The 22,615-nt window shown below is 38.2% G+C and overlaps 1 protein-coding gene across 1 annotated transcript in view; it reads right to left on the bottom strand.

The window, feature by feature from the left end:
- Nucleotides 1-22,615, bottom strand: part of NRDE2 (NRDE-2, necessary for RNA interference, domain containing) — a 29,401-nt gene continuing 6,786 nt past the window's right edge. Inside the window, exons 4-14 of the mRNA XM_009101819.4 lie at nt 20,656-20,805; nt 17,185-17,647; nt 16,591-16,993; nt 12,901-13,034; nt 10,794-10,914; nt 8,592-8,767; nt 7,512-7,898; nt 6,202-7,130; nt 3,847-3,985; nt 1,421-1,492; nt 1-782 (exon numbers count right to left, since the gene is read on the bottom strand). Of these exons, the coding sequence (XP_009100067.2) occupies nt 657-782; nt 1,421-1,492; nt 3,847-3,985; nt 6,202-7,130; nt 7,512-7,898; nt 8,592-8,767; nt 10,794-10,914; nt 12,901-13,034; nt 16,591-16,993; nt 17,185-17,647; nt 20,656-20,805 (3,100 nt within the window). The 3' untranslated portion in view covers nt 1-656. The remainder of the gene's footprint in view (nt 783-1,420; nt 1,493-3,846; nt 3,986-6,201; nt 7,131-7,511; nt 7,899-8,591; nt 8,768-10,793; nt 10,915-12,900; nt 13,035-16,590; nt 16,994-17,184; nt 17,648-20,655; nt 20,806-22,615) is intronic.

The following is a 22,615-nucleotide window of genomic DNA, read 5'->3' on the forward strand; positions in this document are numbered from 1 at the left end:
GGACAGATTTTAATTTTTAATACACCCAGTTCTATTAATACATAAAAAACAAGTTACTTTTGAATTTTCAAATATGCACGAATATTTTTCAGAAAGATTTACATTTAAATGATCATCTGTCAAAACATACCAAAATAGGTGCCTGCTCAAACAAAAATTTATCTTTTACAGTATTTGTACAGACGTAATGGCTGTTTGACTTGGCAGTTGCATATGCACAGCCAGACCACGCTGAAGGAAATTACTGAAGTCTGCCAACTGGTGGACAATGGAACATCCATTTGGCAGATGTTTATTTCCTGTGCTGCTCATCAAGCCATAGCTAGCATGTACCAAACCTCTACTGAACCCTAGGGAATGTAATTTCAAACAATAGAGTAAGAATGCAGGCAATTTCCAACAGGAGGCTATTTAAGGAGGCTATCCTTCTGTGGGAGCAGCAATACTGCAGAGAAATGGATCCATTATTGTGGGCAAAATGCAGTCCTTGATTCCAGAACACTTGCAGGTAGTAGAACTCCATTTTCATAGGAATTTATATAAAATATTTAACAAAAAAATGCCAAGTACATAGTACCCAAGTCCCAACAGAGTTTCTGGATGAAAATGAATCTAATTGTTAGCTTTGGAAGCAGCTTCTGTACTTCTACTAGCTTTTAAATCTCTAGTAGTAGATCCAGCTCTTCCATAGGCACCCGCACTCTCAACTCTTTTTCAGTCATTAGATCGAGTGTCTCCTGCAGATCCTCAGGGAAATACTCCACTGCATCCATATAGAGCACCTGGAAAGACAGCAAGAACATTCTCTGTGCCACCTTTCTAGCAAGAAACACAGTATAAAGTCAGTAGACAGCAACAACTCTGTAGCAAGAACATAAGAAATACCATGTATTCTTTAGGGTAATAGAAACAGAATTAGTATTCCTTCAGTGACAGCCAAGTAGATGTTTAATCAAGTTTTCTCAAACTTGTACTGAGTAACTTGATTCAAAGAGATAAAATGGAGGTCAAGAGGCACTGGAGCATTTGCAGCATACCTAAGGAGTTGCAGGTTCTCTCAATAATTTTTATGTATTATTACATAAATAAATTTTTTTTAGCTATGTATTTCTGATACTACCGTGCTCATGATAAAAGCCTGAAAGACTCAGTCATTTCTAGATCACAAAGAATTTCTTACTGCTGTGCCTCAATGCAACACCCTTCTGTCCTGAAACACAAACTGCAGTGACTATTGATCATGTTTCCATTTAAGATACATCTCTTATTTGCAGAAAAATCCCAACATTACTTCCTCAAAATACTCTCCTTTCATTTGCATATAACTTCTTACAACAACTACTAAAGCTAAACGTTTTTTCAAATACAGAACTTCAAAGATTAAAGTATGATGACAAGTTTACCTGTTTTCTGTGCTTACCTTTGCCCAAGGACAGTTTTGAAGAGCTTTATAAAACAATCCTTTACTTTTTTCTTTTTTTCCTAGTGAAGCCTGTGTGATAAAAAACCATTCATACTTCAGTGCAGTTATAACTGAAATAGTGAAACAATTACTTCTGAGACACAGAAATGCTTGCTGAAAAGCTCAGTGTTCTTCTCTTAAGAAATCATTTTTGTTATACATTGTGGTAGCTATGTATTTTGTCAGGTTACACTCTTTAGATGTCCTATAGGGAGTTTCAAGTCTTTACTTGTAAGATAAAGAAGAGAAAAGGACTCTCAGCTATTCAAAGACAGACCAAGAGCAGAATATGGTGCTTTGGCCACTCTGCTTGATTTGGTATCAGATGCAAACTTGCTGATGGTACAGACTCTCATCACCCGGATCATTACTGAGGATGGTAAAGGGCACTGGTGCCAGTATCAATCCCTGGGGTGCAGCACCAGTGGCTGGCCTGCAGCAGGAGTTCATGCTGCTGACTACAAGCCTTTGAGCCTGGCAGTTCAGCCAGATTCCAGCCCACATCCCTGTCCACTTACCTAACCCATGTTTCATCAGCAAAGACAAAACAGATCTATAGAACTTAGGGTAATACTGAACAATCACAACTTCTTCTATGACTTTGTCTGAAAATGTAAATGTTTCTGATTGATTTTGCTTCTCTAAATAATGTTATTCCAAGATATTGCTGTATTTGCCTCCATCTTATTAACATCTAGTAAATACTCCTTGTTGTTCTTGTGGAAAAGGTATCTTCCATGAATGAAGCACTAGTGATAAAATACATAATGGCTGATCTTTAGCATTGGTGCAAACTGGGGTGTCATTATTAGTTTGTAAAGAATAGCAGTAATTCAGTTGTACATTCCTACATACAAAGTTGTATAAAATATTTAAAGCATTTATTTGTTTAGAAATAGTCACAATTAACAGTCCCACACAAGAGATTTTCTCAAACTCAGAACAAGATTTCTTCTCCTGCCTCCTCTTTATTTCACAGTCTTCTGACTGCTGATCCCTCTCTGAAAACTTACTACACCAGGGGACATGAACAGAAGAGTAACACTGGGGAATGAAAGTTATTACTTGAGTGTTTTCATCTCCCATACTGTACTTCGGAGAAGCAAGAAAACCAAGATGGCAAAGCTGACTGTATGATTTTATTTATGTACTTCCATGGGGAACTATGGAAGAAACAAACATTATTGCTTTTCAGCATTAAACTGCAATACCAGTTTATGTAACTTTTATATGCAGCTTTTAAGTATCAAAAGACTGTCAAAATTGAAGGCAAGTTACAGAAGCTATAGCTATGTTTTGCCTACCATGCATTTATTTTGCATATGAACTGCACCTCAAGTGTTGAGGGAGCTGGCAGATGTCACTGAGAGGTCACTATTGGCAATCTTTGATCACATCAATTGGGAGAAGGATCCAAAGGCTGAAGAAAGTAAAACATCACTCCTGCTTTCAAGAAGGGGAAGAAGATGTACCCAGTGAACTACAGGCTGGTCAGCCTCACCTTGTACCTTGGGAAAGTGACAGAACAGCTAACCCTGGAAACCATTTCCAGGCACCTGAGTGAGAAGAAAATCAGCAGCAGACAGTGTGAACTCACTAAAAGTCATGACTGACCAACCCAATAAACAGCCATGATGAAATGACTGGCCTGGTGGATAAGGGGAGAGCAGTGGACATTGTCTGTCTGGACTTCAGTAAGGCCTTTGATACTGTCTCCTGTAAGAGCCTCCTAAATAAGCAGTGGACAAAAGAACTGGATGCACAGACAGTGAGAAAACTGTCTCAAAGTGGGCCCAGAGGGTGGTGATCTGTGGAAGAAGTCCAGTTACAGGTCAGTGACTAGCAGTGCCCCTGGGTACTGCTGGGACCAATCTCATTTAACACCTTTGTTAATGATCTGGCTAATGGTGCAGAGTACACCCTCAGCAAGCCTTCAGACCACACAAAACCGAGAGGAGTGGCTGATCCATCCACCAGAGTGTCATATTGCCATCCCAGAGGGATGACAGAAACCTCAAAGTTCAACAGGAGGTGCAAATTCCTGCACCAAATTTATGCTGGGGTCTACTCCACTGGAAAGCAGCTTGACATCTATAGGTATCTTAGGACACACTTTTTTTCTGTGTAGGATGACAGACAGAATGTCTGCATCTGTATTAAGACTACAACATCAGAAGCTATTACTCCTAATCCACATAAATTACCTTTTCCTTAATGTTCCCAACAATAAGGAGCAGTACAAGTCAAATATATCACCTTGCAAATCACAGAGGCATGGTAGCATTTAGTATTCCTTTTTCTAAGCAGTATTCCAGCTGTCCAGCTGTGTTTATGAGAATTCCAAATATGGCAAAAGAAAAAAACCTAGATATTTCTCTTCTTACCATAAAGTTCAAATACATTCTCCATAGCAGTGGACAATGGGTACCATTTTCACTCTGAACTGCATGTTCAAACAGAGCTACAATCCGATTTGTTAATCCAGTTTCAGGAATAGTACAATGTATTTCACCAACATCTGCCCTGAAACACAGAGAAGAAACAACAGTCCTTTAAACTCAAGCCAAGGGACCACATCTGGGTAAGAAGGGATAAAGAACAATGCACTGTCTCTGTTCACAGCACCATATATAGCCAGGTTTTTTGTAAAGTGTGCTATAAACTCAATGCTATAAACCAGATTTTTAGCACTTGCTAACACAATCAACGCATTTCTAATTGGGAAAAAATATAAATTAAGTATTTTTGTGAAAATTCATGTAATATGTTCAAAAATTTCTCTTTGAACATGAAAGTCCACTATCACATGATCTTAAAACATCTTAGCTTACCTCCAAGATAATTTATCATTCTAAGCTTGGAAGAGCAGCTCAAAAAAAATTCAAGTCTGGATCAGCACATCTTCTTCTGGTGCCCAGGCAAGTTTGTTTAAATTTACCCATCACTTTTGTAAGGTCATACATTGGTCTTCGATCAAGGTCAAAATTACAACTCTGGATTTCAACCACAATTATAACAGTAATTTTCACCCAGAGATTCAAATTTCCTAAGTTCCAGGCAGAACACAAAAGCAGGTACATAGTTTTCACCAAAGCACTGATTTCCTTCAACAGCTGATACAGACTGGCTTACTTTTGATGCTTGAGCTTGACAAAACAGACTGGAGCACTGATGGCAACATCACTTGTCTGTGCATGTTCTCTTAGCCTGCCAGCTTGTTCCACTCCCCAATAACACTTGGCTCCTAATCTATCTCTTTTTTTTCATGTGTCTTTGAAGTAATTTTTCCTCTCATCTTAACCTTTGCCATGAGGGAAAATTATGTAACCTATTCTGCATGAGTCAAACATTTGAAGCCTTGTCCTTAACAGTGACTTAAAAACATTCCTGCTTTACCCTTTGTGCTCATTTTTTTTATCTGAATTCTATGCTCTTAAGGGGAAATACAAACCAGAATATGAAATAGACATGGCACAATCATTTTCTTATTTTGTCACAACATCACAAAACATTAGTTTTATGCATGACTGACAGGCCACTTATCTCCCTGTTGCAGTAGTTCAGCTCTGCTCTTGCAACACCCAACTTGTCCCTTATAAATGTAATCTATAGGAAAGGCTTTGCTAGCAGTGAACAATCTGGAAAGGAGCTCAACCTCACAGAGAAAATAGTTCTGAAATTTTCAGTTCCAAGTAACAATAATGAAAACCTATTATAGCGTTAGTCTGAAATTAACAGTAAATCAAATCACAATCCTCCTTTACATTTGGAGGCTGTAGAATTCTAATAACAATTCAGGATGACACAGACTAACAGTTCAGGAATGTCACTATCATGTCTGAATGCCTGTTGCCAGCCTGCAGCAATCAAAGAAGTGGATGCACCATCATTTCAAAGTATACTGGTAATTGTGTAATTTCACCAAGTGTGAGTATTGTGAGCTTACAGCCCTGTAAAACTTCCAGGTAACTGCTTCCTAGACATCTGTTGTCATGTGCAGATACAAACAACCAAGCTGATGCCACTGCAGATATGTAGGCAGCTTCAAACATTGAGAAGACAATTGTTAAGAGAATAAGCTCTAAGAATGAACATGTACCTTGCTCCCCATATCTCCTACACTTTCCTCCTAATCTCCTACACTTTTCTACTTTCTCAGGAGCAAAATATCAGAGCCCAGATAACTGTGAATTCATGGAATTTCCAGCCTCTTCTACCTAGTAACAGCCCCATATGAAAACTAAACTCTCAAGGACTCACTATGGAAACAGATCTGCCACAACTGTATTTGTGATTCAGGAGTAAAGTAGGGCAGCCAGCTCAGGCAGAAACTGCAGCATAGCTCTTTATTATGCTCTTTATTGCTGTAGTACTAAAATGCAGCAGTTTCTAAGCTCACACTCTCTATCTTGCCCATCTAAGCAGCCTTAGTTATTTAAAAATTCCTTAAAGAAATGTGTATCATCCTGATGCTAGTAGCAAGTAATCAAACAAACACAATCTGGCTCAGGAGAAAGAACATAAGGCTATCACCCAGGGCTTTTATTCTGTTCAAGATTCTGCCACTGACTCCCTGTTCAGCCTTGAACAAAAAACCTCCAGCTACAGCTGGAGCTACAGCTTTTGCAGCTACAGCTTCTTCACCTGCAAAATGAGAACTGTGATAGCATTTTCTCTCCTCTGTTGAGTGATTAGACAGATTCAAAATAGAATAATTGCAAGGAGCTGCAAGGTGTTACCTCTGGACTTTCTCTGTGAGCTTTTTTCTCATCTGCTCTGCTTGGATTGCAAACAGCCATGGCTCTAAAGAGTTAGTAGACCTTGTGACACTATCAAAAAATCTTCGTGCTTTGCTTGCACTGTGAGACTTCCTTTGGATGTGGATGTATGACCTCCAAAGAGACTGGTTGCTAGGATACCGTTTCAGAGCCTCTGTTAGTGCCTCTCGCAGGGGATTCAAAGGATAAACACTGATTTTCATGTGGAATCTCAGTAAATTTGTATGCAGCAGTGTGACAGCTTCAAGAGCAGTGGGAAAATTTAGAATGCCAAAATTCTCTCCAGTATTTTCACATTTCTGTGAACTAGAAACTTCAAGTTTTTCTGAAGCCTGCGTATATATTAATACTGCAGCATCGATCCCAACAGTCAAATACTGAAACAGTGCATAACAACCAACCAGGTTAACCAGCTGATCAGTACCACAGACCTGATCCTGATCAGAAACTGCTGTTTTACTTAAATAATCTTGCAGTGCATGCTCATATGTTTTACGAGCTTTCAAGACATTCACAGGTGACACTTGTCCACTATAGGGCACATATGGTCCACTTTCAGTCAATTTGGTCAATATATGAACAGCAGGAGACGTGACAGCTCCTTCCATACTTTCCAGCAGTTCCACTTCCAGCTGAGCGTACAGCAGGCTGAGGCTGCAGAGCTGAACACTCTTCAATCCTCCTGTCCCTGCTGTGCAAAGAGCTGTGTCAAACACCTTCCTGGAATCATCTGTGTTACCAAGCAGCCACTCTAGGTAGGCATAGAGTTTCCAGAGAGAAAGGTTGTTTCGATTGTCAGGTGCTTTAAGAAAATTCTTGGCCAACTTTTTACTCTTCCTCCCTTGTGCTTTTAGCTTCTTTTTCTTTTTTGCTTGGAGACACTGAATTACCTGCAGGGAAAAATAAACAGAATATATTTTGAGAGAGATGGAAGCAGAAAGGAGAAAAAAGCCCCTCACAGCAATTTTTAATAATATAATTACAAAATTATAGATTATCATATAATAACATTTACGCAAAACTTCAAAAAACAGTTTGCTACAGGTATGCCACTCTTTAATACGTACTGAAGAAAAGGGGGTTTTGTTTTTCTTTTTTTTCCCCTTGTGCAATCTTAACTGACATTTCCTGATTTGAGTACTTAGTCCTGCAAGACAACTTCCGTCAAGACTTTTTTAAATTCAATTTAAAGTATTTATGTATAATAATATACATTATTACAGAAGAAAGCCACACATCACAACATTGATTATAGACAGACTCCTCCTTACCTTAGATATTTCATACTGTAGCCAACAAATGGCCAGGTTAGATTTTTCCTTTCCTGTAAATATCTGGGACAGAACATGGAAGACATTCTGTATGAACTCCTCTCCTTCTTTATAGTGGCCTATCTGATGTCTGCCTCGTGACATTGTATCCATATGACCAATACTGTTGAATCCAGAGAGTGGAAAATCAACAGAAGTCAGTGGTTTATCATCATAGAGCACACTGTCAAAGATGTTATTTTCATCCATGGCAATATAGAGACTGGAAGGAAAGAGTTTACTTGCACATGGAACTCCCAGGAATTGCAAAAAAGAGTACAAGAGTTGATGTTGAAGCTTTGGATTCGAAAGACGGATTAAAGACGGTCCAAGATCATCAAATAACACCTAAAAAAATCCAAATGAAAACAAATTCCATTAATTTATGCAATCAAAAGCAGCGAAACTGTAATTTATGTAATTAAAGAGTCTTTTCAAATCAATAGTATTTAGAATTACCATTAAATAGTATCAAAATGTCATTCAAATTAAAAATGGACAAGTTAAACAAGCGTCTGTTTTTCCAGCCAGACTGTAAATTTGCTATCAAGAGATTTCTTTGCCTGTGAACAACAAAGACCTCCACGGAAAGCTTACAAAATGAAGGTCTGGAAGACTTTATTTGTAGGCCTTTTAACACATTCAAATTTGAAGACCAATGTCTGACTTGACCTATTTCCCAAGGAATAAAAAATATCCAACTATCTGACTTGAAGGCAATGAAACCTTTGTTTATTTAATGCACATCTCTTCTTAAACACATATTTTTGTGAGATTTCTTCACACAGATGACAGGAATCACTGAACAGCAAAGACAGACTATTTGCCGTCAGACTTTCTAAAGTTTACCATGAGCTTCCCATGGTTTTCAGAAGCCTGAGCACAAAACCTCAGGCAAATTTTGAATTTCAAAGAAAAATATCTTTTTTCCAAACAAAGAAAAGTATTATTCTTCTAAAATATCCACAAACATGGCAATGAATTCAAATTAAAGTATAACTAGTCTTATCATCTCCCCTTGTTCTATTACTTCACAGTGACCTGTCTTTCTGGATCTTCACAATCTTCTTCAGTTTCCTTTTTGGTTTTGTCTGGCCTCCAAGGTAACCAGTGCCTTGCCTCCCGGGAATATTCAATATCCAACCAAATATGCCACTTGGGAAGAGTTTTATCTTTTATTTCTTGATCTTCATCTAAGTCTTCCTCATCCTCATCATCTAAAATCAAATCAATATACACACACACAAGATTACTAAAGAAAAATTATCCCACCAAATCCAAAGGCCAGGCATGACATACACTTTAACTACTTTAACAATGGAAATAAATGTAGCTAATAAAAAAAACATACAAGACATAGCTGAGATTTTCCACATCACAATTCTGGGTTTTGACACCAACTCTGTAATAGGAAAGTAGGAAGCTTCCAAACTTTTAGAAGTTGTGAATCAGTGTCAGCACTCAAACTTTTTCACAGAGGAGAAGAGAAAACACTGACAGGCTGTGGAGCACTTTTATCAACAGCAACTTGCAAGCAACAGCCAAGAGTCAGTCATCCTTTTGTGCAATTTAGATTCTTCACTTCATACCTGAGCATAAAATTTCAAGTATGCTCTGTCAATACTAGTTTGCATAAAACATTTTGAGAAAACCACTGAACATAAAAAAATGGTACTTTAATGTTAAACACTGCAAAACAAGTTTAGCCATGTTGCTTTTAACATTGCTTTTAAGTGGTATTTTCAATATTATAATTAATGTGCAGTTGAAACAACCCACATAGTTACACACACACACACTAAAGAATGTACTTAACCACATCCCACTTTTATGACAATCTTTCTGGACTACTGGATACAATTACCATATTTTTCTTCTGACAGCTATATATTAATTCTGTGCAGAAACTGATGAGCACCTATAGGCAAAGGGAAAGCTTGTAGAGATGTTTCTTTTTTATTGCTGAGGAAAAAAATTGCCCTCAAAATTTGATGGTTCCCTGCATTATAAAAGTCAAGCTACTTCTACATCACCTCCAAATTCTAGATCCATTCACCTGCCACAGGTGAAACACTCCCAATCCCAGTTCTTCTTAAATTTCCAGTAAAACAAACAGATGGTTGCAAGATTTTTACTCTCTCTCTATTTTTGTGACCAATAGTATCTCCTTTAGTCAGCAACTCTATAAAAAAAGACAGCATTTCTACAATCTAATCAAAGTTTGAAGAAAACTGACAGTTTTTAATGAACACACTCAATTGAAAATTGCACCTGGACTTTAGGGGTTGTTCGTGTGGGGAAACCACTGGTATATACTGGAGCTGCCCAAGACTGGCAGTGGTCCTCTTCTCTAATACTGTGTCTTCTCAATTTGTGAACAAAATGCCTAGAGCCATCAAAAATAAAACTGCTGAACTCAGGGGCCAAGGAAATTCCATCTTAATCCAGGGACAAGGGAGGCACATAATTATCTTTCAGTTCCTTTGTTTACTAAAAGCAGACCCAAACTTGCTTCACCAGAGTTGCTAGAGCAGGAGTAGCAAAAGCAAAGACCACTCATCTTCGGTCAGACACATTCCAGCCTCCTGCTTCCCTGCAAGCTGTATCTGCATGAGAAATAGTCCTGGACATGAAAAGTACTGTAGACCACAAGACAAAGTGAGGCTATGCAGCAGGGAGTGTTTTCTGCATCTCTGCTCATCCAGAAGCACTCCAGCCAAGTGAAAACACAATTCCTTCAGTTTTTGCATCACGAAGAGAAAGAAAATGTTTTCCTCCTATTTTAGCTATACCTTTTCTTGAGAAACTAAAGTCTGATTCTAGAAATAGAATCACAAATCTAGGTATCCTTGAAGCAACTGTCATCTAACAATATAATCCCACTCCACCTTAATAATATGGTAAAAGGGTCTTAAGGAAAGTAGCTTCCCCTCACTTTTGATGAGCATGACTCTCTGCCAAGTACTCACACCTCTGGCTTTTTCAACATGAAATGTAGAATATGCCTTCCTCTCCTCTAATTCTCACTGTAGGAAGGGCAACAATGTTCCATAAACAGTATCATACACAGAACATTCAACACCTGCTATTCCCTGTGAAGTATGAGATACATTATCTTGATATCAGTAAATATTTTTTAAAACTTGTACACAAAACCATGACAAGAATCAGATTATTTCATTCTAATCAAAATGTTTAGAAGAACACGTAGACATACAACTACACATATTGAGACACACATACCAGGCTTGAGAACAACCCAGCCACCCTTTTCTTGTTGGTGCATCCATGCTTTCCAGCCTCTTGCTCCTTTTTCTCCAATTCGTGGTTCTCCACTATCCCAAAAGGGTTCAAAGAATTCCACCTATTATTTTTGACAGGACCAACCAAAACAAAACATACAGAAAAATAATTTTTGTTGTTGTGCAGACATTATTTCTGTCAACTTAGGTTTCTCAGACCCTACAAGCATGTACTGGATATAATTTCTTAGTCTCTGAAGACTTTGTTAGATACTGCTTAACACTCAGCAGGCACAATTGAGTACTTCAGTTACAGCTGTGGCACATAAGGACTGTCATCAGCACTTCTCATGAAAATAAAGATTGTTTTAAAAGTTAACAGGCTTTAAAGAAAGCAGAATAGTTTTGTGCCTACAGTCCTTTATAGATCTTTCGAGGATAAAGATCCAAAGTCCCTAAGGTGTGGCTTTCAGAATCCAAAACTCCCCTCCTCCCTAAGTTCTATGGGACCATGAGGAATTTGGCTAATGGAATGATAAGTCAATTACACACCTGTGGTCAAATAAAAATGTTACAGTTGCACATAACTATGACTAGACTAAAGACAAGAGGAAAAAGATCCATAAGACTTTAATCTTTCAAGTTTAAGGATGGCTAAAAAGATCAGGGCACTTGTCAGTGAATCAGAAGTTCCTAGTGACTTTGTCACTGCCAGCATGCAATCAGTCATCTCTAGATTCATCAATTCCTCCTCTGCTTTGTGTATCTTAAGCTCTAATGACAATCTCTCACCTATTAAATGCTTCTGCTGTTTACCAACCCTCGGCTTGGACATTGAGATGCGACTGTTAATACAAATATTAACAATAAAAATTATTCCAAGAAAAACCAAGCATCAAAATATGAGAAAATGCCAGGCTTACAGTAAACTGCAAAATATAATTCTGCTCCTCGTGGATTTATTCTTTGCTGCAAGTGAGAAAGTGAACTGTGAAAACAGTACGGAAACAAGTAATTCCAGACTGAGTCATAACACTTCTGTAAGACAGCAGAATGTGTGATCAGCTATAAATCTGGCATTTTCCTATTTTCAAGAACTTCATTTTCCAACCTAAACACAATCCTTTTGAATCAAGGTTCCTTTTCATCCTGCTCTAAGATTTTTTTAAATACTACAAATGCAGTTTTTCAAACGATTGGAACTGTAACTACATGTATCTGTGCAACTACTCCATGACAGCTATGACTAAACTCTAAATTTTATCCCTTTAAGAAGACACAACTATTTTTTAACCTGTAAGATTGCTCCATTTGTAGGTAACAGTATTAATCAAGAGAGCAAGAACTGGAGTCTGAGTTTCTGGGAAGACTGTAAGGTAGTGCACAAAATTTCATTTTCATCCTCTACAGTAGCCCAGCTGCCTAAATGGTGGCCTCTCTAACACTCATTAAAAAGGAAACAGTTCCTAACAGTTCAGTGGGATGATGCTACTGGCATCTAAATATCAACTTCCTTATTATTAGTGGGGTGAATGTGCAGCATCCTCCTGAACAAATTAAGAGAAAAAGTGATTTAGTACTTTAACATTTACCATAATAAGCTGAACAGAATCTCATGGGTCAAATAAAAGGCATGTGAAAGCACAAAAGTGTTTCCTAATGTAGCCATCAAATAATGGAAACAGGTAACAGAGAACCTAAGAAACTTCGGCAAAAACTGTCTTAATTGAAAGATTTTATGACCAATCAGCTCTCTCCATCACCAGTAAAAAAAAAACAGCATTCTGGGGAAAAGAAGCAGGGCAAGTGCTAGCTAGACACAGACATTGGTCAGCTAGCTCAATTTTTTCCATTTTTAATTATTAAAAAAAGATATGAAATGACTGGTTATCACACTTCTATAATATACAGTAAAAGCAGCCATTTGGCCTATAGTTCTGGAGGACACACAAGCATTTTTTTCAATGCAAGCGTCACCTTGAAGAACCTCTAAGTAAGCTGTTATCCAAAATATTTCCCTATGGCCTTAAAAATTCATCAACGTTTTTCTGGTACAGCATTTTCTGTAATACATAAAGACACACACCCATTTAAATGGAAATTGCTACCTGTCCCCTTGTTGGCAGATCTTTTACACTGTCAGGTTTAAAGAAGGTGAAGTCAATCAGAGCCTGAAACAAAGACACTGCTTTCTCAGAATGGCCAGCCTGTCTCAGAAAGTGGCACTGCTGAATAAATATAGCTGTAAAGAAAAGAAGATAAAATTTTAGTATTTCCAATTTTGTTGCAAATTGTTTTATTACAACCCACAAATATAAAAATACATACACGACATGCTGTAGAACAATTGTTTTGGAACAGTATGAAAATCCAAACGATGAAGGGCAACCAGCATAAATGCACGTCAAAATGGTCACACTTTAATGAACTTTAGGACTGCTCACTTTAAATATGCTGAAGAGATGGCTTTTTATTCATGCCATACATGCACTGTCCTTACTGGTGGAAAGTTAGACACAATGCTCTGCACTTCACTGTATCCAACATCTGTCAGTGTGTCATAGCCCTCTTTGAAGATGCTGGGGGTTATCACAGTGCACACAGAAGGTGATAACAAGAAAAATCCTTTTTGCCTCAGTTTTGCATGAGATATTTACATTGATAATATGTTACCAATACATCATTTTCATTCCAATTGTCATTTCCTTTTTCTGTATGTAAGACCTGAGTTAAGAGAAGTCCAGTCTTCTGGTCAATATATTACTGCTTAAAAGTAGGGAAAAGCCCTGTCCCTCACTCTTCAACAAATCATTTCTCTAACCACTGCCATATCCCTACTGCACCCTGAACTTCAGTCTCAGCTTAAAAACAGAAGCAAAGTCCCAGAGTTCCTCTCCATATTTTGCAACAAGAGTTGGAGAAGTAACAGGTATTATAAACACCTCCATTATGGCAGCTCAAGGACATTTCAGTAATACTCAATCACTCCAAATGACACTCCAGTCTTAACACAACAGAAGCCGTTTAAATCACTTTAAATCACAACAGACTTGCAAAAAACCCCAAGCCCATAAAGACTTAAAACAAATCACTGACAGCTTGGGAAACAGTAAAACAGTTCTTTAAATACTACTGTTCCTTCACTAAACACACTCTCTTTGGAGGGTTTTAAACAATCCAAATATTAGGTGCCTAGATACACACATGTAAAAACACAGGTTAGCAGCAACTGCTCTTAATCATCATCATCTTATATTTAACACATGGGAAATTATTTACTCCTTTTATCTGAATTTAGATATGTATCAGACACATAAAAACCTGAATTCAGCTAGAATATACACACTGGGCATTTAATCAATTTTCTTCTGTAAAGTCAATGATTATTTCTGCTAATAAAGACTCTGAGATTTCTGAAGGCATTTAAACAACAAAAACAATTATTAAGTTTATAATACAGTCTTCCCAAGTATTTTAACTAATTTAGGCACTGTGTCAAACTGATACTGAAAAAATTGTCCTTTCCTAGTCTCTCAGCTTCAGAAATGAACTCTGATTGAAATACTCTGAATGTAGAAAATGCCTCATCAGGATTTCCTGCCAAACTGGTGCCAAAAATAAATTATAGTGTAAATTTTTCTGCACTAGAAAAAAAAAGGTATTTGATGAAATACAAAGATCAGCATTTTCTTTGTGGCAAAAACTGAAAACAGCATGAATACATACTTAATTCAGTCAATGATGATAAGACAGCTCTGCAGCTGAACTGACCTAGAAGATAAGGATGTTTCTCCCCAACCAGGAGGTACAATTTGAAAAACAGAATTCTGTTTACATCGCAAAAATTAAGAATACTTTATATTAATCTGCTTTATATTAACGCTTCCTAGTAAATTTAAAGTATTATAAATTGTTATCTCAACATTTATGTAAAGGCTGATCTACCATTTTAAATTCAGCTTTACCTTTTCAAAATTTTTCAATACTTTAAACAAACACCCACCTATTTGCAAGCAGACAGTACTTTATATTGAACTGAACACTAGATGGCACAGTCCCCTACTATTTAAAATTAGAGCTCTTACACTTTGTCCTTAGAAAAGGTCAAAGGTTGAAGATATAAGCCTAATGTACATCTACAGTGCTACTCACCTCATAATAAGTTTGTGAAAGATTCTGTATATTTATCTTAATGAACAATTTGATTACCTCCCTAGTAAGTACACGGTCAATTAAAACTCAGCCCAAGAATTACATAGTTGAGTCTAATAAAGAAATCTCAAATCAAGAAGTCTCCCAGTGAAATTTCTCTAATTCTATAATTTGAATTCTGAAGAGGAAAAATAAAATACTTGAGAGTGTTCATAAACAAACCACTGTAGGCTTAAGACAGAACAACAAGAAGTTACTTGTGGTTCTGTTCCATTCATGAATTTGAGTTCATTTTCATTTTTAGCTATCTATGGATATTGCCAGCAAAAAAGTATTTAGAAAAACATCAATCTAAAATTTGTTAACTTGCTAAAGGAACTCTATTAAAAAAAAATTCTCATAGCAGCTGACAAACTGCTTCATGAGTTTGTATTTCACGAGTCACATACATTCAAATATGTGCAGGAAAAACAAAATGAAAGAAACACCTTCTTGTTTCCAAAACCAGATTCTGAATAAAACCTTTGGCCTGAGAATCATTCATTTTGGTTAGTGTACAAAGTGACTAACTATTGGAAATCAGAGACAGTAGAAGCAATCAGAAGCTATCAGGCTGTACAATATGCACTGGTCAGTAGAGCATTTTTCCTTTGCAGCACTTTTTGCAGTGCTTGATCCAAGATGAATCAGCCAAAGACCATATGAGATCTGAACACCTGAAACCAATTTGGTAACCCAGCATCTCTATCTATAAGTCCAGACTGGATATTGCATAACATCAATGCTCCAACAGGAATTACAGGACTGGATAAAAACAAGAGGTTTCTTTAACTTTGAGGCACATGAGGAAAAAAAAGGACTCCTCCATAATACTCTCTTAGATTAAAATTGAATTTTAAAATGAAAAAATAACAAGTCAAAAATACTCATGGTGACAGAAATCTTTTCCCCTCCTCAAAGTATTCACAGATCAATAATCACAATGACATGCCAAGGTAGAGAATTAAAATTGGATAGGTTAAGTCATTTAGCTCCAAATACATTTAAAGACCATGCCAGAACTGAGCATGAACTCATTTCTTCCCTGAATCCACTCCAGCATCCTAACTAGCTGACTTATTTTCCTTCCAGGGATAATTATTTAATAAATTATAAAGTGGTAGATGTATGCATAGAAGAAATACAAAAGGCATGATCACATGGTATTACAGCTTAGAATTCTCCATCTACAGACTGGGTTTCTCAACAAAATTTCACATCAGACTTGTAATGTTGCTTCTCTTTTCTGGATTAAAGTAATCAATTGTAAAACTTCCAAACCAGAGATAATTTTTTACAAGTCTCCCTTTAATAAAAGAACATCTCCTGGCTGTTGGCTGTGATTTTCCAGTCTTGACATTGTACTATAAACCACTCAGCACATTAGACTTTAATGGATGTTGTACCATAAACTGTCCTGGGGAAGGGAAGGATCTGCTATATCCATATTTGGTTGGAATATCTGCTTTAATTCTCAGCTAAGAAACCAGGATGCCAGGCATTTTGAAGAGAAGAAAAGCTTCATGTAATACATAGGAAAATCTGTTCTTAATGCAGTTAGCTCCTATGAAGACCAATGTGACCACAATATGTAGAAAGAACCTTACCCAGCATAGCTTCCTCAGTGCCAGGCAGCAGAGGATGGGACACCATGCTGCCATCCTGTACAGCTGCCAGTGTTGTCAAACATTTTCCATAGAGACTGTTGATCTTTGAAACAGAAAAGGTAGTGAACTGACTTTGACAGAACAGAAGGTATTTCTTCCACATCTCTGGATTATTGGGATGCAAAAAAATTAGCTTCTGCCATTCTTTGATCACAGCTGGTGGTTCCCAGAATTCTGTGCAAAGCTTCAGCCTGGCAAGTTTCAGATCAACATTACTTGGATTGCTTTCAATTGCCCTCTCCAAAATGGCCAGTTTCTTTTCCAAGATTAACTTGAGTGATTTTCTCCTTAATTCTTGCTCTCCCTTGCTGGCATAAGGGCTAGGTCCTCTCATTAATTCATCCTAAAACAAAAAGAAATTTCATTACAACCTTAGGAAGAATGACCACTAGAATCACAAGAATGCTGACATTTGTGAATTACTTAACAGTTCACTCTTTACCAAGAAAAGATATACAGCTCTAAACAAATGAAATTACAATATAATGTTCATGTATTTATTACTTATTATAAGCAACGAGGTATAATACATACCTGAAAGGAAATAAATTCCATCCAAGCATTAATATCTCTTGGGTTTTCTCTAACTCTCTTGTTATATTCTTCCACTTTTGTCATTAGAATGGAGTTCATGTTTATCCCAGGCTCTTGAACTGTTTGCTGTGTATTTACAGACTCACTATCTGCACTCTTGCACCCTTTTCCTTGCAGCCACACTGTGGTTGATGGATCATAAATCCCAAGAGGATTTACTTCTATTGTGTCAGAAGAATCATCAGTTTCCACTTGGGAAACTGGTATAAAAGCAGGTGGATCAGATGGAGAATTTTTATTACATACAAGAATCCCATCTGTGTTCAGCATCTTCACATTGTTCTTTGTAAAGTAGCGCTCAGGTCGACTCTGTGCTTGCTTCCTTTTTGATGCAGAACTGTCCCAACTTATGCACTGTTTCTTTGCATCTATGCCAAGACAGGACTCTCCTTTCCTTTTATACCTTGAAAGGGAAAAAACAATTAAACATCTTCTAAAATACACATTAGAAAACATACCTCCTTTTTGAAATAAATAAATAAATACTTTCACTCAAATTAACCCAAATAATGTATGCATATATCTTCAAAAGTTTAGGAACATGGTAAATTTCTGCTTATTTAAGACTTCAACTTAATACTTTTTACTTGATAGTTTTTATTATCACACTAAGCCTCCTCTGAATTCAACAATATATGTCATACTCAAGCAGAAGAAACCCTTTTTCTTTTCCATCATTTTAAGCCATGTAGACAAACATGGATGAAGAACAACAGACATTATTTAGCGTTACTTAGATTACATTGTTTTAAACTGAAAATGAGACACTAGTTGTTCACTCCAGTAATTTCCTTCTGCATCCCTCTGTCCATTTTATATGCCAAAAAAGTGGAGAAGGGTGTGAAGAGAAAAAAAGGCCATGTTCATAAAGGCCACAATAATCCTATGGATTAAGACAGGAAAGACCATCTTCAAATATTACAAAAAATGTAATTTCAGTGGCAGATACAGTGACGTGCAACACTAAAATAATACTTTTCATCTCAGAAAATACCTGACAATCCAAAGGTGATAGAAAGTTGAAACAAATTGTAACCAGGCAATTTTATTGCAAAGGCATAAAAGCTACAAAAAAATAACCCATCTCCCTCCTCCACAAATAATTATATACAGTATTATTGTATATACAATAAACAATTTTCCTGAGAAAATCAAGAAGTGTACATGCATAATGCACGAGCCAACTGTAGGCTCCTTTGGATGGGCTTCTGTATTTATGTAAGGAAACATCCTGAAGGGTCATCACAGCACCAGAAACTCACTAAGGATATTGAATGTGCAATTTCATCTATACTAACTTGAAATGTAGCATTGCATAGGACAGACACATTTTAGTGCAATGTCTGGGTGAAATCTGTTTTCTAAGAAAATACCTGTAAGTTTTTTCCTTTTTTCACAATGGTATCAAACTACTCAAATAAGTAAACCTCTTGACAAATCTAGTATGAAATAATCAATACCTTCACTTTCCTTTCAGACACAGAAACAGAACCATAGAGACCAAAAAGAGCACTTGACCAAAGGCAACTTATACCACAACCTCGGATTTCTGACCCCAAAAACATACCTTTGAATCTGCCCCATGCTGCCACCTCCAGATGGCTCTGTAGTTTGCTACACAGAGAATGTTTTTAAAAACAATGAAAATCATGGACATTATACTCATTATTTCATGCCATCTTTGCCTTTTAAAACATTTATCCAAGAATTATAGAATGGTTTGGGTTGGAAGGGACCTTACAGATGATCTCATTCCAACCCCATGGGTAGAGACACCTTCCGCTAGATCAGGCTGTTCAAAGCTCCTTCCAACCTGGCCTCAAACACTTCCAGGGATGGGGCATCCAAGTCTCTGAGCAGCCTATTCCAATGCCTCACCACCCTCTCAGGAAAGAGCATAAAAAGTGCCTCTCCATCTTTCTTTTAGAGCATAAAAAGTGCCTCTCCATCTTTCTTCTCTTTTCCAGGCTGAACAACCCTAATTCTCTCAGCCTTTACTCATAGGAGAGGTGTTCCATCTCTCTGTAATCAATCTGGTGGCCATTCTTCAGACTCCCTCCAAAAGGCTGATGCCCTTCCTGTGCTGGGGACTCCAGAGCTGGATGCAGCACTTCAGGTGGGGTGTCACCAGGGCAGAGTGGAGGGGCAGAATCCCCTCCCTTGCCCTGCTGGCCACACTGCTTTGGGTGCAGCCCAGGACACAACTTGCCTTCTAGGCTGCCAGCACATACTTCTGGCTCATCATCCACTTGCTCTCATCACTGCTCTCACCTACCAGCACCCCCAAGTTCTTCTTGGCAGGGCTGCTCTGATCTGTTCATCCCCAGCCTGTGTTGATGCCCTGACCCAGGTGCAGCACCTTGCCATTGTTCAATCTCATGAGGTCCTTGCCCAGGTCCCTCTGGATGTCATCCCATCCTTCAGGAGCATTAACTGCACTACTCAGCTTAGAGTTGTGAAACTTACTGAGTGTGCACTTGATCCTGCTGTCCATGTCATTTGTTGTAGTGTGGGTTCAGTTTCCATTTGTATTGTTTTCCCCGTTGGTGTTGTTCTCCCCATCTTATAATGTTCTCCCCATTTTGCATGCCTAAGCCTATGTTGATGGTTTAGCCCTGGTTTCCCCCTCTCCCTGAGTTGGTTCCCTCCTGTTCTGAGAAAGCTGCCAAGCCCTTGTCTTCACCCCCGTTCCCTTAGCAACCACCCCACTTGTTACATTTTCCCCTCCTCCAGAGCCCTGTCCATCTCCCGGGGCCCTGCCCATTTCTCCAGAAACTTCTCCCTTCCTCAGAAAGTGATTTGGCAGGTGCTCCGAGCCCCTCCCTAGCTTTTATATCATTAGTTCTTGTCCATGTCAGTTACATTCAATTCCCCTCCTCAGTTTCCCCCATTGGTTCTTGTACCTATGTTACACCCCCTTCATATACTGCTGTTGCTCTTTGTTCCTTGCCTTTTCCTGCCTGGATCCCCTGGAGGCAATGAGAGATTAAAGCTCTGGACTGCACCAGGCGAGTTAAGACCCTCTTTTCTCTCTGGCTTCTCCGCTTTTGCCGCTCCTCTCGATATTGCTGCCCTGCCGAAGGCGCTGCCCAGACGTCCCTGACGCATCCGGGTAGTGCCCCTAGCTGCTAGCTGCTGCTGTGCTCCGAGCTAGCCGCGGCCGCCTCCCCCCCCTGCTCTCAGGGCAGTAAAGTGCACTCGACGCAGCAGCGCGGCAGTCATTGATGAAAAACACATTAGATAGCAGTAGAGACCCCCTAGGGATATCACTTGCCACTGACACTGGCTCAACATCAAGTCAAATTTTGAAATAAGCTACTCAGTTATCTTTTCTCATCTTCTAAAAAGATGTAGACAGATTCAAGTGACTCTGTGATAGTGTGGATACCAATGGAGGACAATGTTCCATACCTTGCTATGTCCCCACGATACAAGGATTTGTAGGCCCAGTTTGCAGGGTCTGGTTTCTTGTCTATCCGGAAGGTGTCTGCTCTGGGGGCCTGGATGTCATCAAGCCAAATAGAGTGACTGCTGGTAACACCTGATGCTTTCTTACCTACACTGCAGACAAGGAGAAGGAGGATATTCTAAGCATTTGTGCACATATTCAGCATTCACATAACCCAAGACACATTAAATTTCTGTAGTTCACAGTAACTTAACTTACTCAAAGTCATTGTACATGATCCACTCTTGCAAAGCCAGTCTACACTTTGGAAAAAACAATTATAAATACCCTAATAGTACCATCAAATCAAAACACTGAAAGTCCTTGCTCTTCCAAAAACTGAATTTATGATTATGAAAGGTAATAACCAGATTTAACCAACCAATTTAATCAATAGCTTGGCATCCTATAATCCAAAAGCCACATATTACTACTTTCAAAATTTACTCTTGTCTTGGTAAGATGCTACAATCAAGAATAAAATAAGATAATCTGTAAGAAGATTGATTAGCTGTAATTATACACATGCATTTGATAAAACAGTGTATCAAAGGGGTTTATGGATTACAGTTATACAAAGGAACTTGCCTCTGAACTCTAGATAACTGTGAATTTCTAATCTGAATTCATGGTACAATTATGTGAGTTTCAGAGTCCTGAAAAGTTTTCTAAAATTTCACAACATTTTTCACATTCAGAGCAATTTTGTGGTTCAGGTTTCAAAACCAGGCTTTTGAAAATTCAATATTCTCTCAGCATCAACAATTTCTGGAAAGTAGGAAAAAAAGATACCATGAAAGAACTTCAACACTTTTATTTGGGCAAAGCATTGGCTGTCTGGCCCAACCTGGCAAACAGCTTATGAACCACACCCAGGCACCCTTCCAGCACGGATGAGTGTTGAGACTGAGCAGAATGGGTTCAGCACCCAAATAATTTCTACTGTCCTTCCTCACAGTCAAGGAAGCCTAAGCCACCACAAGCCAATAAAAGTTCCCATAAAGGAGGAGCCACGTCGGGCTGGAGGTATCAGACAACATCTGCAGCATCTCTGCCACTCTTCCACAGGGAAACAATGTTACCTTGGCATAGACACATCCCTCCAACCTGCATTTTCAGCTCCTGATTAATCCCCCTTGAGAAAAGTGTAAACTGGGGGAAATTCAAAGACTACCCAGATTGCATCAATTTCCTAATGTCACCAAACCCTCACTCTATCCACAGGAGTAGCTGCAGTGTGGTAAATTAGAGCCAGAGCTGCTGATACCAAAGAAAACACAGGAACCAGGGAATCAGAGAGAGGCAAAATGGCTGCTCAAACTAGCAAACATGGTGACAACCATGGGAGAAGGTGACTCACTGCCAACTGGACAGGGCCACCTTGAAATGTTAAAAACTCAGCAGCCTGAGGAAAGCCCAGCTAGGTATGCTAAACCTGGATACTTGCAGCATTCACAGAACCTCTTTGCTGCTCAAAGATCATAATAGTCACTTCATGCCTATTTTGTTGCTCCATAAAAACATGACATCTCCACTAATTACACAGTACTTTAGAGCTCCTGAAACTAACAAAGAAGACTTAACAAAACAATTTCAATTGCCCAAATACTCATATAAAAATATTACAAGCAGAAAGTATGAAGCAAAATATATGGATATAAAAGAAGTAATAAATCATAAAACAAATTTTGTCTTAAAATGAAAAAAAAGAAAATGTTAACTCTGTGAGGAGGAAGTTACATTACAAGGCAAACCCAACCACATATTAATAATTAAGAATGTTTAATGCAATCGCTTTTCAAACCCTCACAAAAGATCAGTAAAAGAAGATGCTTACAAAAACTGAACATAAGCCTCTACATGACTTCAAAAATTTATTTCATAATCACCATACCATGCTTTGCTCTGTACAACAGCACTTCA

This window comes from Serinus canaria, chromosome 5 (assembly GCF_022539315.1).
Source record: "Serinus canaria isolate serCan28SL12 chromosome 5, serCan2020, whole genome shotgun sequence".
NCBI lineage: Eukaryota > Metazoa > Chordata > Aves > Passeriformes > Fringillidae > Serinus > Serinus canaria.